Here is an 18,525-nt window from a genome sequence, read left to right on the forward strand (position 1 = left end):
ACAGTGGTTGTTATGGGCGACATGGCTTGTCTTATCTCCTGTTGCCTGTTGGGATTCAGCTGGGGAGCAGAGACTGAGAAAGTGTTTATGTTGTCTGGAAAATACAAACACACACCAGCAGCAGATGCATATACGTATTTTACACAATCTAAGGCACATAGAGGCAAGCTATGAGGACAGATGATGCTTTTACAAAGAAAATACAATGTGATAAAAGAACACAACAAGAACATGTTGACTATTCACATTAAAAACCATTGATCGAAGCAAACTAATGGCAGCAGACGTGTGTGTGTGTGTGTGTGTGTGTGTGTGTGTGTGTGTGTGTGTGTGTGTGTATGTGTGTGTGTGTGTGTGTGTGTGCGCACGCACAACAGAGCTGGCCAGCTAACCAATCAGAGCAGACTGGGCTCTGGTTTCAGACAGAGGGTGGAAAGAGCACAGGCAGTATGAGAAAAATAAAGACATTTTGAACATTAAAACATGAAAACATGTGAACCTGAAAATGGCCAATATAGCTCAAGCTCTTGTGGATTTTTTCTAAATGACTTTGACTTTTTACGGACAGGATGCATAACACATTCATGTCCCCCCCACCCCCCCTGTGATGTCACTGTAGCATAGTGACATCACTGTGTAACACGTGTGCTTCTATTGGCTAGTTCTCCAACACATTGCACCTGATAGGCTGGAGGGGGTGGGGAAATCTACTGACAATGTCAAAGTAGAGGCACACAATACAAATATGATCCTGAAAGTGAGCTTAATAGGGCCCCTTTAAGGACTGAATGGATGAGATAATTGCCCTTCTGAGGTACTGTTTGATAATTGAATACAACAAGGTAATGGAAAAGCTAAGAAAATAAAGACAATACAATGATGTATGAATGACAGTGACAACATATATCACATTAGGGAAAAATATTTAGGGGTCAAGGACAAATCAAAAGACACAACTCCAGTAGAGTACAATAATAGCCACATTTATTTTAATGACAGGCAAATTCCCTTTACACTATATATTTTTTTATCAACTTCATGATTGATCCTTAATGTCATACATACATTTACATTTCCAGAGTGCATACACTGATGGGGGGGGGGCTGTTAAATAAAGTGGTTCAAGACTAGAAGGAAGTACGTCTCGCGTTTCTTATGAGACACATGTCAAATACTGCTCATCACAAGCATTACTCAGTAGTGGTACTGTACACATAAGTGCACACGGTCTATTCAATATTAGACAGCTCCATATAATATCATATCATATAATACAATGGCAATTTAAACAATGTAGCATTTCACACATTCAACATCAAACAAGGCAAACCTATTCAAAGGCACAGGACTCTCACATCAATATCGTCTTTTTAGAAAGTAGTTTGTACTTACATGTCAAGTTATCCTTCACATTCAACTTTTTTTTTTTCCAGCTGAAATATGATCTGATATTAAATGACCCGTGAGTTAAATGGTACTTGACAGTAAGGAAGTCAGTACAAAACACTTCCTCATGGTTACTGAATGGGCACAGTTTGTTACATAAAGAGGAAATAGTCCAGTAACTCGTTGGATTAGTAAACACTGGTGTTTCACAGATATTAACTGAGCGTTTTGAAGTTTGTTCACATGTAACTGGACTATTTCCCCACTTCTAACTAGAGCTACCAATTGTGGGTTAACATTAAGCATAATGCCTGTGGGCAGCGTACTTCCTGTGGTCACGGGCATCTGCTCTTTGTGCGGGAGAACTGCACACACATTCCTCTGTAGGTACACAGAGAACCAGTACCAGGAACCAGGAGGGCCACTTCTATAAAACTACAGCAGCTACCTGTTCTCCGGGTTTAATATCCTGGTTTGACTGTTTTAGGACAAAGCTAAAGAATACAATGCACAACCTGTTGACTTCAGCCATCTAACAAAAGGGTGTGTTGTTACTTATTTTAGTCCAGCTCATGCCACAGTGACGCATCAAGCCACAGTGCACCATTTTGCAGGTTTTAGTTTAAATGTTTTCCGAGAAAATAGATTTACATTTATTAAACATCTCTGCTACGAAGCTACTGTAACATTTACAGTTGTTCAATGACATGCAGATACTGTACAACACACTTTCTCTTCACTTCCTTTCTCTTCACAAACTTGTTAAAAAACTAGCCAAAGAAAAACAAGAATGACACTGCATTATATCGCCATGCCAAATATCAGACAAGCTATATAAGTGAACATTTTAACAAGTGATGGGTTTTAAAACGAAATAGCAGCAACACATAGGCTAAGTTCTGTGAGAACAAAATGGAGAACCAGCAAGCCACCAGTGCCTCTGGGTTAAAGTAAAAGGAGTTACAAAGTTACGTAGGGAGCCTTCAGTGCAAATAAGTAAGAGTGAATCTAAATCGTATAAAGATGGAAGCTTCAAAGGCTGACTATGCAGTGGTTTTATGTACAGTACAAGGTGACTCTATTTAAATGACATTTCCACTGTACTGTAAGTCAATTCAGAACCATGGCACAACACCTCACTAACTACCACTACTGTCAATATCATGATAATACAAAATAATAAAAAGAAACTACTCTCTCTGTGCAATAGTTCAAGTAAGTTATTTCCTGCAAATAGTTAGTGCTTTGTTACACATCCTGTGGCCGTACCGAAAGAGACGACAACATAAAGGGGACATATAAATACACAAAAAGGGACTATTTACACAAACCATCTTCTTTCCGGACAAGACTGCATTACAGCAGAGAAGACCTCTACTCACCAATTCAGGCTCAGATTTGATCTAATCCTCCCATTGGTTAAAATTAGGACAAGTCTCATCCTAGATCTGTGGTCACAAACACATCCACCAATCAGTGTCCCAGTGTGAAGCAAAGCGCCGAGGTTGAATCTCTAAAGGGGCGTGTCGTAAACTCGTTCCGACGAGCATTCCTCCGTGTCGTCCTCTGACTGCGACGCCTTGTGGTTCAGCTTCTCTGTCGTTGAGGACGCAACAAGGTTTCCATGGACACTGTCGCCGTCGCTAAGCTTGGCCTTGCTGCTGTCCTGAACAAACTCTTGGATCTCCACAGGTAGCCTGCGGAACTTGTCCTGGTACTCCTGGTCCAGATCGCTCTGCAGCTGTGGAGGAAGAACAAACAAGATATAAGATACAACTAGAAGATCAGAGCTGTCATTTGGAATGTGTTGTTATGGATATATGTATTTGAAGATGTTCACAAAGACAGAAAACAGAACACATTCTGCCAATATTTTCACACAATTAACGTTTTAGAACATCAAATCCCTGCGGAGGTTTTGAAAAATGTACAAGTTATTCTTTCACCCGTTTAAAAAGCTACAGTACTGCCAAAGTTCCCCAGCTCTGATTGTTCACGAAGCATGGTCACTTCTTCAGAGTACATCATGTTTATAGATTTGTACTGCTTAATTTATTTATTTGAATCAACAAGCAGTTCTCAGAAGAGAATAACGTGAACAATCCGTCATCGAAAACACTCAGTAACAACCACATGAAATGGACCTGTTGAGTCCAGGAACATCGTGAACAAAGTACATTTTAAATAACACATCATATTTTCTATCTATTAGAAGTATTGTAATACCCCGCTTTTCTTGACACTTTTTAACAATTTGTGCATTATCCTAATGTATCCTTGGAAATAGCTTTAAGCATTGCTTCATCCTGCTATCAGTTATGTTTCACACAGTGTTTACTTTCATTTAAGTTATTTTTGGTTTCTACCCCCACCTGAGGGAAATATCTGATTCTTTACCTGCTTAAAATGGAGATTCATTGTTTCTCTGTCAGTGGGATAATGGAAAATGTACTGGACGGACTTTAATGAGAACTGGTGGAAGGATCTAGTATGGACCAAGGAAGAACCAATACATTTTGGAGTGATTCCATATAACCAGGTGGATAGGTGAATCATGATTTTAAAATATTGCATTCGTGCTACTTTTGTGCTTTCAGAAAAGTCTGAAAAATGTATTCCGAACTTGGAAATTCCTTGAAAATGTCGGAGAAACTACTCGGGACATTGGACTATCCCAGGAGCATGTGAATGCACCATTGGCGTTTTTCTGGTACCATTCTAGTTTTGCTAGGGCAGAGTAAAGCCTGTCATATTTTCCTATGACTGTTTTACAATGATTAGGAATATTTATTTTTGGATAACTAACATCTGAGACTACAAATAAACTGTAGATAAAACCGACAGGTACCACGACCCCCCTCCCATCACGTATAACTAGAAAAGAGAAGCTATTTTTCTCCCAGGCATAGAGGCCCCAAATGATTACAGATGACAAGATTGTATTCATTTCATTGTGAGCCAATAATTGCTGTAATGCTGATTTCTCAGTTTAACTACCCGGCTGGCTCCCATGGGAGAGCAGTAATTAAAAGAAAAGCCGGTAAGATGAATGGTGTCAGAGTCTCGGAGCTCAATACAGTCAGCGTTATGAGAGATCGAAAATACCTGCGAGTTCTGATAGGATTTATTTTGGATCCATTTTATGTCTGAGGGGTCTTTGTTCAACGAATAGATTTCAGACTCACACCAAACTTCAAACAAAAGTAAACACGTAACAATCTTAATAGAAAATGCATCGCTGACTTACAGAGGAAAAAGCCAAGGCTGCATCTATTGATACGCACTTCTGCAACAACTTCAGATAGAGAAAGCTGAATTATTTTTGATGAACTCATCTAAATCTATCCTCCAATCAATACAGCGGCCATGAAATTCAAAGCTTGCATAGAGAAGCCCTGAAGGGCTCAAGACCTATTCACAAAAGAATATCAAATTCGATGAGCCGAGAAGAGGAAGAATGAAGGTCAACGAGCGCCATCCTGCTCTCTATACTTTCTAATGTTCTGCCCTCCCCACTCCAGATTTTGAGATGGTACATCCTTTTCATTTACGAGTACTGCAGAGCAAGATGAGAGAACCTGATTGGTACAAAGGTCTTGCCTTCACAACACTTTGATGCATTGCTAGGATGGGATTAATATTAAATTCTGAGTGTTTTTATTGTATGACTATGACCTCTACCACAAATTAACACCGAACAAAAGACAAAGCTATGTTTTTGATGATGTTGAAATGAGCAGTTGGGCACATCTCGTTAAATAAATAATAAATGTAATGAAAAAAAAACACGACAAAGATATTGGGAAGGAGTTGTTATCGTATCATACTTAGCCTCTAGTAATATGCTTGAAAAATAACCGGTATACAGTCCTTTAATACCTCAGCTTTACAGAGTGTTTCCAAGTGTTCTTCTTTTAATACATTTTCCCCTTGCAGAAAGCGTATCTCAATCCAATTTGACACATATAACATTGGATTGAAACCTTGAAAGTGAAATGTAAAGCTGGCAGAGTAGGACAAATAGTGTTGAGGCTTAATATTTAAAAGAAAAGTTTAAAAGGGATAAACAAAAAAGCCCTCAATGTCCTGAAAAAGCTGAATAATTGAATAGTTGGATGGTTTCTATAGCTGACAGTAGCCTGAGGAGTTAGATGTACACCGTGTGCAGCGTACATGTGTGTGTGCAGCGTACGTGTGTGTGTGTGCAGCGTACATGTGCAGCTTGCCTTTACCCTGCCTGCTGAGGCCCTAACACCCTCTGATTAAAGCTGTCATCTTTCTCCCATCTGACGACACCCGGGAACATGTGAAGGAGGTGGGAGCAGAGATGCAGTTCTCTGACAGACGTGTGCGTGTGTCAATCTGCGGGCATGTCTGTGCGTGTTGTGCGTGTGATCAACAGGTCAGAGGCGAACACCAACGGCCGTCTGTTAGAGTCGGGGGGCTGGATGATGAAGGGACAGCTTGAAAAATCCCAAGGAGTGATACAAACATGGAGGATTATAGAACAGATAGATAGAGCCACAATCTTTCAAGAGCTTCCCCCAATCTATGGCTTTTTGATCGGTAAATACCATCTGAACTCTTATGAGTTTGGCAGCAAGAAGATGATTAATTATGAAAGGTGTCCACAGGGGAATTTTTAGATGTGAGGGGTTGAGCCGCTTTCCATTATTAGACACTTGATTGGCGTGCAATGAGGCACTTCCTGCTGGAGGATTTCAAAACTTTTGAGATTATATAATGAAAATCAGTTTTTGGTGATTGTTTTTGGGGAGATTGGAGACGTGGCGGGTTACACTGGACATCCCTACTTGGCATCAAGTAGCCTAGACTTATTGAGGAGTGGCCAAAGTGACACCGCGTCTCTTTAAACGCAGCGTGGTGCTACCAGAAGTTGCCTACATACAGTATGCAAAGACTGGGAGGGTGGAAATGAATGATCCTGTGGACACATACCATTACTTCTGATGTTTGATTGCTTGTGTGGGAGATCAAAAACGTCTGTACAAGTTGTAAAGAGGTCAACTGTGAGGCTTTAAAACTCAACTGGTTGAAAAGAAATTGTCATTTTGAAACTGGAAGACACCTAAGGCAAACAAAGTGTGTGTGTGTGTGTGTGTGTGTGTGTGTGTGTGTGTGTGTGTGTGTGTGTGTGTGTGTGTGTGTGTGTGTGTGTGTGTGTGTGGTCCAGTTTCAGTTTGGACACCAACCAGCAGCAGTTATCCAGCCATCTTTTCAATATGTCCCTTATATCTGAAGACCTGTCATCTGCACACACATACACACATGCACATATACATGCCAACCCACACCCACACACACTTCTGCCTTTCTTAAAATACAGCACTCTGTGACCTTCTTCACCAGCTGTCCTCGTTTTGAGAAGCTATCAAGGGAAGCAGAGGAGGCCTCCAAAGAGCCAAATTAATTCTTTGCTTTGAGCCGTGACATAACTCCGGCTGCAGCGCCATAAAAAAAGCCTTGGACCGGCAACAAACCGCACAGTCTTTACCGCATTCAGTATGCAGCTATGTAAACTCTGCCTTTTCGTACAGCCACAATAAGGAGGTCTGAGGTCAATATTTCTGCTTCCCTATCTTGCCTTTGAAAGAGAGGTTTAGCTATATGCTGCTCCTATTCCTGACCTTGAGATACGCTGCATATCCAAACACAGCCCAATTAGGATGTACCCAAGATCCCATGTCCAACCATGAGACAGGGTCAACACCCTGTCAGCACCAAAGGCTTTTGAAGAAGAAGGAGTACGTTGTGTGTGTGTGTGTGTGTGTGTGTGTGTGTGTGTGTGTGTGTGTGTGTGTGTGTGTGTGTGTGTGTGTGTGTGTGTGTGTGTGTGTGTATGTGTAAGAGTGAGGGAGAGCAGGAAAGAAAAAAACACCATTCCTTTCAGTTCGTCTGCACTGGTCATAACTATGACAGAGAAAAAAGGACACAGGTAATGAAAGAAAGAGACAGGAGCACTGGAGGCTGCGTTTTATCCACTATCTGCGTGTCAGTGCCCTTTCACGACTCAAATAAATAATGTTGTTTGCTTTGCAGGAGTACTTCTTAGATTCCACCTTCAGCTCCAGAAATTGTAAAAACATTCCTGCATAGCTCCCTTTGGTGTGTACAGTAATGAGTGTTTCCCCTAAAAGGATTGGTTCAGAAGGAAAGGCCAGCTGTGAAATGAGTTGATATCTTTGAATCAGATGTGGATGCTTACTAAAAGATGCTGCATGTGTACAGTAAATCCTTGTAAAATGAAATGACATTTATGTAATTATTAGAGTTGAGTATATATCCATTGTTTCTTAGGTCACGACAAGTCTCTAGGGGAACGCCAATGAAGAACTGACAAGCTTCTTCAACAGTGAAACAGTCCTTGAACCTCACTGATCATCGTTAACACACTTCCTTCCACCGAAATACAATTCAAACCATCAAACCAGTCTTGGTTAGTATTTCCACTGTTCCAAAAGACATTGAATCCTTAAATAACAGAATTAAATGTGAAAAAATGCAACACACGGTTTCACGCTTGCAAGATGTGATGTGTTTGCAACCAACGTTACCTACAGTAGCTAACTAGCATTCATTGTTGCTTTGACAAACAGCATTATTGATCCATCCAGATCTATGGAGTTCCTAGTAGTGTTCATTGTTTTGCCCTCAAGGTCTTCGTGCCGATCGAGAGCTTTGGAGAACGGCTTAACAACAACAACGTTAGACTTCTGTTTCAAAATCACAAGTTATGAGAAGGTAATGATTGTGTGTCGAAATCAGTTTGATAGTGATATCCTCGGCTCTGTTTCAGTACTACGGACAGCGCCGCTCCTACACGAGACAAACAGCCCTGACCATTACTCTGAAACAGCTAGCGATAATAACGTGTATCTCCGGCCATCATTTTCAGGTTTTTGATATGAATACTCATGAGGAGGATGAATCAGCAAAAAAAATGTTGATTTCTACTAACTTAAAATGCCTATCATCTTAAAGCTAGAATATGATCACCAGCCTTGTCTGCCATTTGGTGTCTGGAAAGAAGCCTTTTTACTTAAAATAACTACATTTCCGGGACAATGAAAGACACTACGTAGAACTGAGGAGAACTGTGGTTGGATTATAATTATCGCTGGGTTCATGAAAACGAGCAACCCTTTCCGATTGATTTGATCCATTGTCAATTGATTAATATTGATTAGTGCAGCTTTAAACCCCCATGCGTACTCATAATGAGGATGTCAACGTTTCTTTTCTCTTTCATTTCCGTGAAAATCACATCCCTTAAGCTGTAAGCAGTGCAGTTTTTCTCTTCTATAATGAATTAGTGGCACACAATCTAACATCTCATTTAGAGAGCAGGCTGTAAGACTACTTTAACAGTCTTATTTACTAATGCCAATAGGCTTATCTTACAAACACAATAGGCTTTTTTGTCATTTCCTCACACAAAATCGCCAGCCATCATACTTCACTTTCCACCTCAAAACATCTTCCAATTCCTCCATCCTCTCTCTCACAGGACCAACAGTCTTCCTGCGGTTCTCACCTCGCTCCTGCAGGAACCACACTTTCCATGAGCATGAGTTCAGGAGTGAATTTTCCTTAGACAGAGCACAACCCTGGAGAGCTTCATTAGCACAAGTGGGCATACATAATGAACCCTCGTGCACTGATCTAAAATAGCAGCTAGCATAATGGAGCAGAAGAGTAACCAAGCATGGAGCACATACGCGCACTCATTCACAATGGATTTTACTTCTACCTCTAGTTTGCACTCAGTGTTCCCTGTGGGGATCTTGTGTGTGTGTGTGTGTGGTCACAAATGCATTATTGATGTAAACCCCGTAGGCAGGGATGATACAGATCAAAGCTTGTGATGAGGGAACATAGTGGCCACCCCTACAGTACATCACCCATAGAGAGGCAGAGAGAGTGTGGCCACATATTTTTCTCCCTTCCTCCTCAAATCCAGCCTTCCCTGTCTCCTCCAACCTGTTTGCCTGCACCCCCCCCCGCTTCATCCCTCCCCCCACCTCCGTTAACCATCCCTGGGATATTGCGTCATGAGCACTCAGTTCCAAATTAACAGATTGCAGAGAGTCATGAAGGATAGCAGAGGATATGAGCGGCGAGGAAGGGGGGGGGAGAGGGAGAGAGAGCGGGGGACCGGAGTTTCCATGACGACCGCACAGGATTCCTGCGTGTCGAAACGGATGTGTGCGTCTGCGTGTTGGTTCAAGGCTTGCACGGTGGGGAGACACCGTCCGAGACTCTTTTTTTTTGTTCTCCCTTTCCTCTAAACAAGAAAGAATGAGCATGCCTCCCACGTAATACAGTGCATTCACACACCATTCACACTGTGGGGAAACATATGGCGTTATCACCATGTCATACTCTCTTTCACAGCCAGATAAGGTGTTTGTGAGGGGATGGCAAGTACAGAGGAATTACAACATGGCCTGGTGAGCCTTCAGTGTGGAGGCTGAGAGGGAATGCTTGTTGCTAGACATCTGTACTATCTGTCCTTTTTTGGTGCAAAGAGAGGGGAATCGGAGCACATTTTAGATGGTGGAAGAAAGAGCCTTAAAGGGGCCATATTATGCTCCTTTTCAGGTTCATATTTGTATTCTGTGCCTCTACATTAACATGTTTCCATGCTTTAATGTTCAAACAGCTCTTTATTTTTCTCATACTGCCTGTGCTGCAGCACCTCTTTTCACCCTCTGTCTGAGACCAGAGCCCAGTCTGCTCTGATTGGTTAGCTGGCCGGCTCTGTTTTGATTGGTCAACCGCTTAGAGATAACTCGACCCTTAGCCTATTACGTCCAATGTTTTGGAGTGCTAGCCAATAGAAGTGATGTCATTATGGTACAGAAGTAGACAAAGGATTCCAATTGAGGCTAAGAAGAGAAAAAGGTGACCAATCAAGAGGCTGTCAGACAAGAGTGCATTTCTGACTTGTTTGGCTGTGTAGGCAAAGTTGTTGAATCACTAGTTTTAGATCATTAGTAATGTAAACATAACAAATGCATGTTTAAAGCTGTATCGATGACAGCAGTGTATAACTGAGCAGAACTCATTATAGTGTTCTTTCAGAAAAGGTTTCAATCAACTGCAGAGATTTCCACTTGGCTCAATTACCCTGAGTAGTTTACATTTGATTTGAAAATTGATAAAAAAAGATAATAACAATAAACATTGTAGTGAGCAACTTAAGGTGGACATATGCTAACTTGAAAAGGTGGCCCCGAGTAACGAGAGAAGTTGCTAAGAAGTGAAATGGAGGATATGGGGGCTCTAGGGTGCTGGAACAGCAGCAGTCATCCTGCTGGGCCGGCTGACTCCAGCTGAGCGTTCTGATTGGATTATTAGCAGGACAGTGACACCTCCGTGATCATGGCGAGTGACGACGGACCTCGCCACGTCTCTTTTTCTCTATCTACTTTCTTATTCAATATGTGATCCTCAAATTTTCTAAAAATTTGAAATCTTACGAACTAAAGTGGAACATTTGTAAGAATGCTCGGGTCTTTTAAGTAACAGCTACAATTGTATGGAGATAATATAACAAGGATTGTCAAAACTATGGAAGATGATAAGGGTCAGGCGAATCAGAGTAGGAGCAGAACTTTTTGATTTTAATCTACATTTATTCGAGAATAAATAAAACATGTAGAGAATAAGGTCAAATGTTCTGGTAATGCTCAAGGTTTAAACTTGACTTTATTCTTAATTCATATTATTTCTAACTCTTTTTCATCAATAAAAACATGATTTATATTTTCTTTTTACTTGCCATGAATACTAAATGTTAAATGTAAAATGTTGTTCTCATCATTTGTAATTTATTCTTGACATTTCAAAATAATTCAACAATATAACGTAATTCTAGAAATACAGAACAAAAAAATGTTCTGCCTCTGATTTATATTTTCTTGTCATGTGTGGCACAAAGAAAGTTCACCTTTATTCTCGAGAAGACCAACACATCTTTCTCAAATGTTTTCTCCTTATGATTGTCTCTAATTTTCTAAACAGCAGTTAGTATCCAACTTTAGTAACGGAGATATTGTACAACAGCTAGTTTAAAGTTTGGTATATCACATTCATTTGTCCACACACACACACACACACACACACACTAGCGTTACAGCGAGCCGCTGGGCTCTCAGGGTCTCCACCAAGGATCGTTATAGCTGTCCATTAGTGGCTGCTGAGCCCAATGGAGAAAGTGGGTCAGAACTGTGTGAGAGAGAAAGTATGTTGTATCTTCCTCCCTCTGAACACACACGCGCGCCATGACACACAACATAAGTATTTCTATATTAGCCCTGTCCTGATTTTGAATACCCATCAGCAACCAGAGGAACTTTCTACATCCTGTTTTCCAGTCCATCACGATTTCAATGTTTTGTATCCGTCTGCTGTTGTTTACACCCATCCATGGACAAAATGACTAATATGGGGTATTCATGTGAGATTATTCAACAACACTTTGCCTCAAATATAATTTTGGGTGAATGCTGAATGGACTCCATTCAGCATAGAGAATGAATTACGAAAGACGAGAGCTTTTACAATGGTTTATATTCATTACACAGAAAAAGATGGTATCAGAGCTGCCACGCAAGGCCAATGACCCGGGTTCAATGTTTTGCTCAAGGACATTTCCAAAGGCTATTAGACCTTTATTGGATACAATAAGATGTCACAAGAGCGTCTGATTATCAAATGATAATGTTGTTTTGTCATATTAGTTAAAAAAGCACATCCTCCCACACAATGTATCCTTAACTTTGGTTAGTGTTGCAGCACTGTGTTACAAACATAACCCTGGGCTCTTTCTGCTAACTTCCTCCAGAGATGTGTCCTCTGACAGCCCTTTGCATATTTTGCATATTAATGAGTGTCGCTGCAGGAGACGGTTGATTACTATGTAATAGCCTTTCCTCGGGAGGGAATTCAATCTGCCAATGCCCGGATGTCGATTAAGGGGAGTGATTGCGACAGCGGGAGAGGTGATGGATAATCAGTTCCATTTTTGTGGGAAGCTACGGTTGCTAACATCCATTTTTTTCCATGCTGCACTTTAAGAGTGGGCGTTTATGGGTTTGTTTCCAACAGAACATTTCTGATTTATGCAAGTCTTTCTAAAAAACATGACCTCATTTATGGTAAATGTGCACTATACTCTTCATTTGACAACAAGATGAAAAACATGACAGGAGGATAACACCGGAGTCTCATTGGCAAGCAGAGAGCAATTTATATTAAAGGGTTTTGTAAATATTATTATGATAAATGTCTATTGCCTTTTTTCTCTTCTTAAATACTTTTCCTTGTTGATTTTGCAAATGGAGCTGTTGGGATGCGAGAAACATTTCATACTTTTAATAAAGTATCCCATTGTTCTGCACCGTATCATATCGTAGTAGTAACAGACATTTATGCTTTTAATAGAACATGCTATCAAGTTGATTTGATGTACCTTATTGGTAACCCAAAATGGTGATGTTCTTTCCCTCCGGTTGGTTTCTAGGATCTTCCTCAAGGACACATCGGGATCAAATAGGGGAACTCCGACTGGGTGAGATCTCACTACACACCGGTCAATCTGCTCTCCCTGTTATATTATTCTGCTGCCATGCTATGCAGATAACACCTCCATTGACAGCAATACAGCCACGCTGTATTTGTCATTCTTGCAGAAGAGTACATTACATATTTGCAATTATTCATACTGTATTCTGCATTGAAGTAATGCTTGCCAGGTCTCAGCCATTACAGAGATGCAATGCGCAGAAGCCCATTTCTGCTGGTAAAATACATGTGATTAATAATTAATTAAAGAAAGTTTATCATTATTTTGAGATATTTTGTCATTATTTCCATCACATTGGCGGACATGGGCTTCCATAGACAGCAGTCAGTGGCTCAGGTGTGTAAAGCTTGCGTATTAATACTGCCACACTAGTGCTATATTAATGATGAACACTGGGATGCAAAGATATTCTTACCATGCTCTCCAGCTGCACAAGCGTCCTACAATGACAGTCACAATGACAATGTTGGGAACTGTGCTGCTAAAATAGGAAAAGCCCTCATGCTCCTGAATGCATCCACTTCACAGTAAACCCACTTATGTATATGCAGTATAGCAGAGTTGCATTAGTGTAATTACATCCTGACTGTTCTACAAGGCCACTATTTAATTATATACAGCCAAATAACTAGCATACTGTATGCAACCACAAAGAGTAGGGCATGTATTGGTATTCAAACACAGTCTGATAACAGCATTAATATTGAATAACACAACTATTTGTTTTGCATTTGAAGGTCATCCAAAAAGTGCTAGAGCCATATCTCAGTAAACCTGGGCCACATCGCCGCCTAGTGGTGTTTACATGAACAACTACAGGACAATTCAGTCACATTAAACCAAAATGATGTTTCCTGTAACTGCTTATGAAACAAATCTATATAAAGGTCAACACTCTAATGAAGTTAAATACTGACCTAAGTGTAAAATCCATAAATTCATTCTAAGTAGCCGGACCAACAAACCAAATAAAGGTCTTATGATATGCATTTAAATTCTTTAAAAAAGCAAGACGTTTGTTGCTGGTCACCATGTGTCGCCACAGCAGTTCATACTAAGGGGAACAGTCTTATTTAGAATTGTTTTTGCACATGCAATGCATGAAAGACATGCTGAGCCGAGCACCCTGACAGTGAACCTGCCATGCAACAGCCCAGGAACTTAAAAAGAGCGCTATGGTGAGAATGTGATGGAGTTCATGAAAAACATCAGAGTGTACAGTGATCAACAAACACTTCACACGACAAGAGATATTTCACATTGAAGTTTTCCTAAATAAGCGCCTTACCTTCGGCCTTTCATCCAAGATTTGCTGGCGGTTATCCTTTTGCTTCTCCAGTAGTCTCTCGTGTCTCTTACTCTGCGCGTCTTCCAGCTACACACACACACATACCATCAGGGCTTTGCATGTCATCATTAAAACATATAACTGTAGACACACATGTTTACTTTTGTAGGTAGTGGTGAATCATAGAAACACATATTAATGTTTTTTTTGAGTAAATCACATGACTTTTAACTGTAATTTCTTTCAGAATAATTGCAGGGGATGATTATCAAATACAAATTCTCTATCATATTAGAGCCGCTCTTACCCGTTTAATATACTGCACCACCTCATTGACAAATGATCTGTTGATCTCCAGCTTCTCTCTGTGGGGAACATTATAATGACAGTCAAACCAAGCACAGTCCCAACAGAGCTAAATCTCAAGTATGTAGTGACATCTAGTGGTCATACACATATAACAATGTATGAGGAATAGTTATTCATGTTTAACAACAGATCACTTACTCTTCTGTCACGTTCTTGTCTTTAGATTTGGCTTCGTTGATCTTCTCTTGTCTTTTCTTGTCCATTTTCTTCTTGAGATCCTTCTTTTCTCTGCAGATGGTGAGAAGGACAAAGAGAAAGATGTAATGAAACATGTGAGGTGCCTCTGTGTTACTGTGAATGTGTGAGCATGCTTTATGTTGAATGCAGTCTTACTTCTCACAGATGTCTCTGAGCTTTCTGAGCTGCGCACTCTGGCACTCCTCTGCTATGGTGGTCAGCTTCTCCACCAGCTAGAGTGAGACACACAAAGAGAGATTTATAATTCCACACCCAGAAAAGCCAAATGTGACACAAAACAGTAAGACACACTTGCTTTTCTGGAATTAAGCATACTTTGTTAATTAAAAACAATTATAGTTTTAATAATGTTAATTAATGTTAATGTTAATAATGTTTATAATATACAAGTTATATCCCCTTAATATTTATTATCAGTTCATAATGAAACCACATTTAGATCAGGGAAACGAAACAGATCTCTTGTGCTTGCTGTCTCTTGCTTGAATGAATCTACCTGGCGCCTCAGCTGTACTGTGCAGGTGTACTGGAGCAGAAGACATTTATTTTTCCACACCGTACACCAGCACATGTGCACAGGCAGCAGAATGATGACTGTAATCATCTAAAGGGGGGTGACTGGGAGTTTACTGCAGCATCCACTCATTTATTTGTTTATTCATTAGTTTGTGTTAGCCTCGCTGAGATTTATTGAGAGACATTCAGCACTTTATCAAGTCCAACACGAGCCTGGACAAGCTCCTACATGAGTGTGGTACATGTGTGTTTGTTTATCCAACTGATACATACAGTACATGCTTGTTTATATGATGTATGGAAACACTAAATAGATGTACTGTTATAATAAACTTTAGCATAGTGTGTAAGGAATGAAATAGCATCAATGTAACTATATTCAATCTATCATTTCAAAAGAATGAATGTAGCTCGTGTGGTGGCCATACATGGGCAGTTAAACGGAGGTACAGCGATGGCAGGAAATATGACATGTGGGATTTTAACTCTCTCATCCTAAACAAGTAGGATTTTACAACAGGCCATTGTAGGAAAGAAACACAAAAATGAAAGATATGGAAAGTTGGGTCATTTTTGGAGAGAAAGCTACATTTCAGAGATGAAAGTTATACATTCCTTAGAATTTATTTTCAACATTTCTCAGAATAAAGTGGTACATTTATGAGAAAGCATAATGTAAAACAGTATGAGAGAAAACATCTCTGAAAATATGAAGTCTTTTTATTTGAATTAGCGCATACAGCATGTTGTCAGTAGTGCCAGTAAAGCGGTAAATCAGGTGTTGCCAATAAAGCTGTACGTCTTAAAAGTGAGTAACAGACAGTATGAGAAAGATTTGTTGCAACCCTGCTACGTACTTTACCCTGAACCACTAGCCAACCCAGCTGCCGTCACATCTACTGTGTGCCTGTGTGTGTATTTGTTGTTTGTTGAGTACCTGCTTGATGTGCTCTTTTTTCTGGTACTTCTCGCTGTAGTACTGCTCCTGGCGCAGTGTGAGGAGCTGCTGCTGCTGCTGCTCCTTCAGCTCTGAGAGCCTCTGGCTGCACTCCTGATCCAGGTCGCACAGCTCCTGGTCCAGGGTGGACAGGGAGTGTTCCGACCGACTGAACACACATACGCAAACAGAACATCTGGAAATTAAGATGACTTAGTAAAGAAGTCAGTAACGAAGTCCTAAAACATTCTATAATGTTGCTATGAATTTTAACTAAAAAGGGAAAATGCACTCTAAAATAAACATGTTTTTTGTTAGTTGTAGTGCTATTCATTCATCTAGTAAGAGTTTGATGTTGTTTGTGCTGTGGTTAGTCTGCTTTCTTTTCAATATAATATATAATTCAAAATAATGTAGTACAATGTCAATACTTAAACTCATATTTCATCTATTATATTTTTTATTGGACATTTTAATTTAGCCTCTTATGTTTATATACGTATACTTATTTAATTTCTTTATTGCACAGTCTTACTTCAACTTGCTATGTTTATATAACTATTGATATTCTATTTTATTTTATCTTGTACTTTTTTATCTTATTTCATTATAAAATGGGTGAACCGTCACAAAACACCCAATTTCCCCTGGGATGCACAAAGTATTTAGATTCTGATTGTGATACGTTCTGAAAATGGAACTAGATTGCACTCAACTTGCTGAAAGTCGAAATACATTTTAAAAACTCAACAGCAGTGTTTCATTCTGGAAATCATGACCTCAGATAATCCACAGTCCTTGTTTTGAAAGTTTCATGTAGGAACTATTTTCTTTTTGTGCTAAGAAAAGGTAGACGTTTCTATGGCCAAAACTAGGGAACTTACATCTTGTAGTAAACGAATGATGAATACTTTTTGAATTCAGGATAAACAATGCTTTTAATTTATTACATTATTTCAAACATTCGGAGGAGCACTTATCTTCTACCACAAAGTAAAGTGTTGAAATGTGTCTGCCTCAGCGGCCCTCTGCTCTCCACACTGTCTGAGAGGACTGTAATCTTCGCTGCGTGCTGAGTACTGACTCTTCAGCGGGTGATGAACTCTTGAGGGCCCTGAACGACTCCCTGAGGCTCGGAGGAAGCCTTATCTCCTCATTTTTATTCTACACGTAGCTCAAAGTTTCTTTGATCTGACATACACTGTTTGCTTTGGAGCAATACAATCAACAATGTGATTTAAAGTGCATAATGTATTGTGTATTTATGTAGAAGGAGGACAGAACGAAGGAAAGGGGAAAGAACAATTCATACACAATTATATTAAGTGTTAACAAAAATAAGTACGAGTTATTTTGTGATGTCGTTTTTCCCACTTTCCTGGAACTTAACTAATTTATCATTGCTTCAGATAGTAATTTACTAAACTTCCCAGAATTATCCCAAGAGAAAAAGGGGGGTAGCTTGAAGAATTGTAAGCTACACAATAATATTGTAAGTTTATACATGTAAACATAGCAACAACAGAGTGAAAATGAAGGTTCCTTAACACAAGTGAGAGCCATGAATGTATTCAAAGTGTAACGTGTTGTGGTCGCATTCAATTCTGGCTTAAAGGAAAGATAGAATGTATTTCGGTTGTAAGTGCTTGTAAAGAAAACCTTGCTTTTAAGTGGGAGAAACTGATGACGTTATCTTTTAGTTTTTATCACGTACTTAAAATGTGATTTGCTAGCTTTTACTTTGTTGACATTTGGCCGGTAAGTCATGGGAATAAAAAAAGCCAATAGACAATTTTTTTGTGGTTGTAATGATGTTTTTCTTTGTGATTTCTTAGTGATTTCTTAGGAGATTGACAGAGTAAAAGGGAGACAAAAAATCCAACAGTTTGAAGAGGCGAAGAGGAGGGCCACCTACCTTTTCTTACCATCTCGTTTGTGGCTCTTCTGCAGGGCCAAGCGCCGCCGCTGGTACTGACCCTGCAGCTCGGACACGCGGGCCGTGTGCTCCTTGATCATCTCGCTGGTCTTGCGGTGGTGTTTCCGCACCAGCTCCTTCATCTCCTTGTACTGCTTCCTCTGCTCTCGAACGAAACCCTTCTGCTGCTTCAACTCCTCCACTGTCTGAGCCTCTAATTCTAAAGGCAGGGATGGAGGACCCGCAGGAAAAGGTGACAAAAGGGAGCGAGAGAAAGGGTGATGACTGGATATACTGTCAATGCC

The 18,525-nt window shown here is 40.1% G+C and overlaps 1 protein-coding gene across 5 annotated transcripts in view; it reads right to left on the reverse strand.

Moving 5' to 3' along the window:
• Positions 1-962: 962 nt before the first annotated feature.
• Positions 963-18,525, reverse strand: part of LOC117554181 (1-phosphatidylinositol 4,5-bisphosphate phosphodiesterase beta-1) — a 136,662-nt gene continuing 119,099 nt past the window's right edge. The window contains exons 27-34 of one of the 5 annotated variants that reach the window (XM_034228474.1): positions 18,221-18,440; positions 16,306-16,501; positions 14,988-15,064; positions 14,793-14,882; positions 14,593-14,650; positions 14,286-14,372; positions 13,413-13,437; positions 963-3,127 (exon numbers count right to left, since the gene is read on the reverse strand). In XM_034228474.1, coding sequence (XP_034084365.1) covers positions 3,030-3,127; positions 13,413-13,437; positions 14,286-14,372; positions 14,593-14,650; positions 14,793-14,882; positions 14,988-15,064; positions 16,306-16,501; positions 18,221-18,440 — 851 coding nt within the window. In that variant the 3' untranslated portion in view covers positions 963-3,029. Of the gene's footprint in view, positions 3,128-13,412; positions 13,438-14,285; positions 14,373-14,592; positions 14,651-14,792; positions 14,883-14,987; positions 15,065-16,305; positions 16,502-18,220; positions 18,441-18,525 lie in introns of those variants that run through there. The other 4 variants (XM_034228471.1, XM_034228472.1, XR_004570237.1 and 1 more) reach the window with 4 other exon arrangements.

The sequence above is a fragment of the Gymnodraco acuticeps genome, unplaced genomic scaffold, assembly GCF_902827175.1.
Source record: "Gymnodraco acuticeps unplaced genomic scaffold, fGymAcu1.1, whole genome shotgun sequence".
Lineage (NCBI taxonomy): Eukaryota > Metazoa > Chordata > Actinopteri > Perciformes > Bathydraconidae > Gymnodraco > Gymnodraco acuticeps.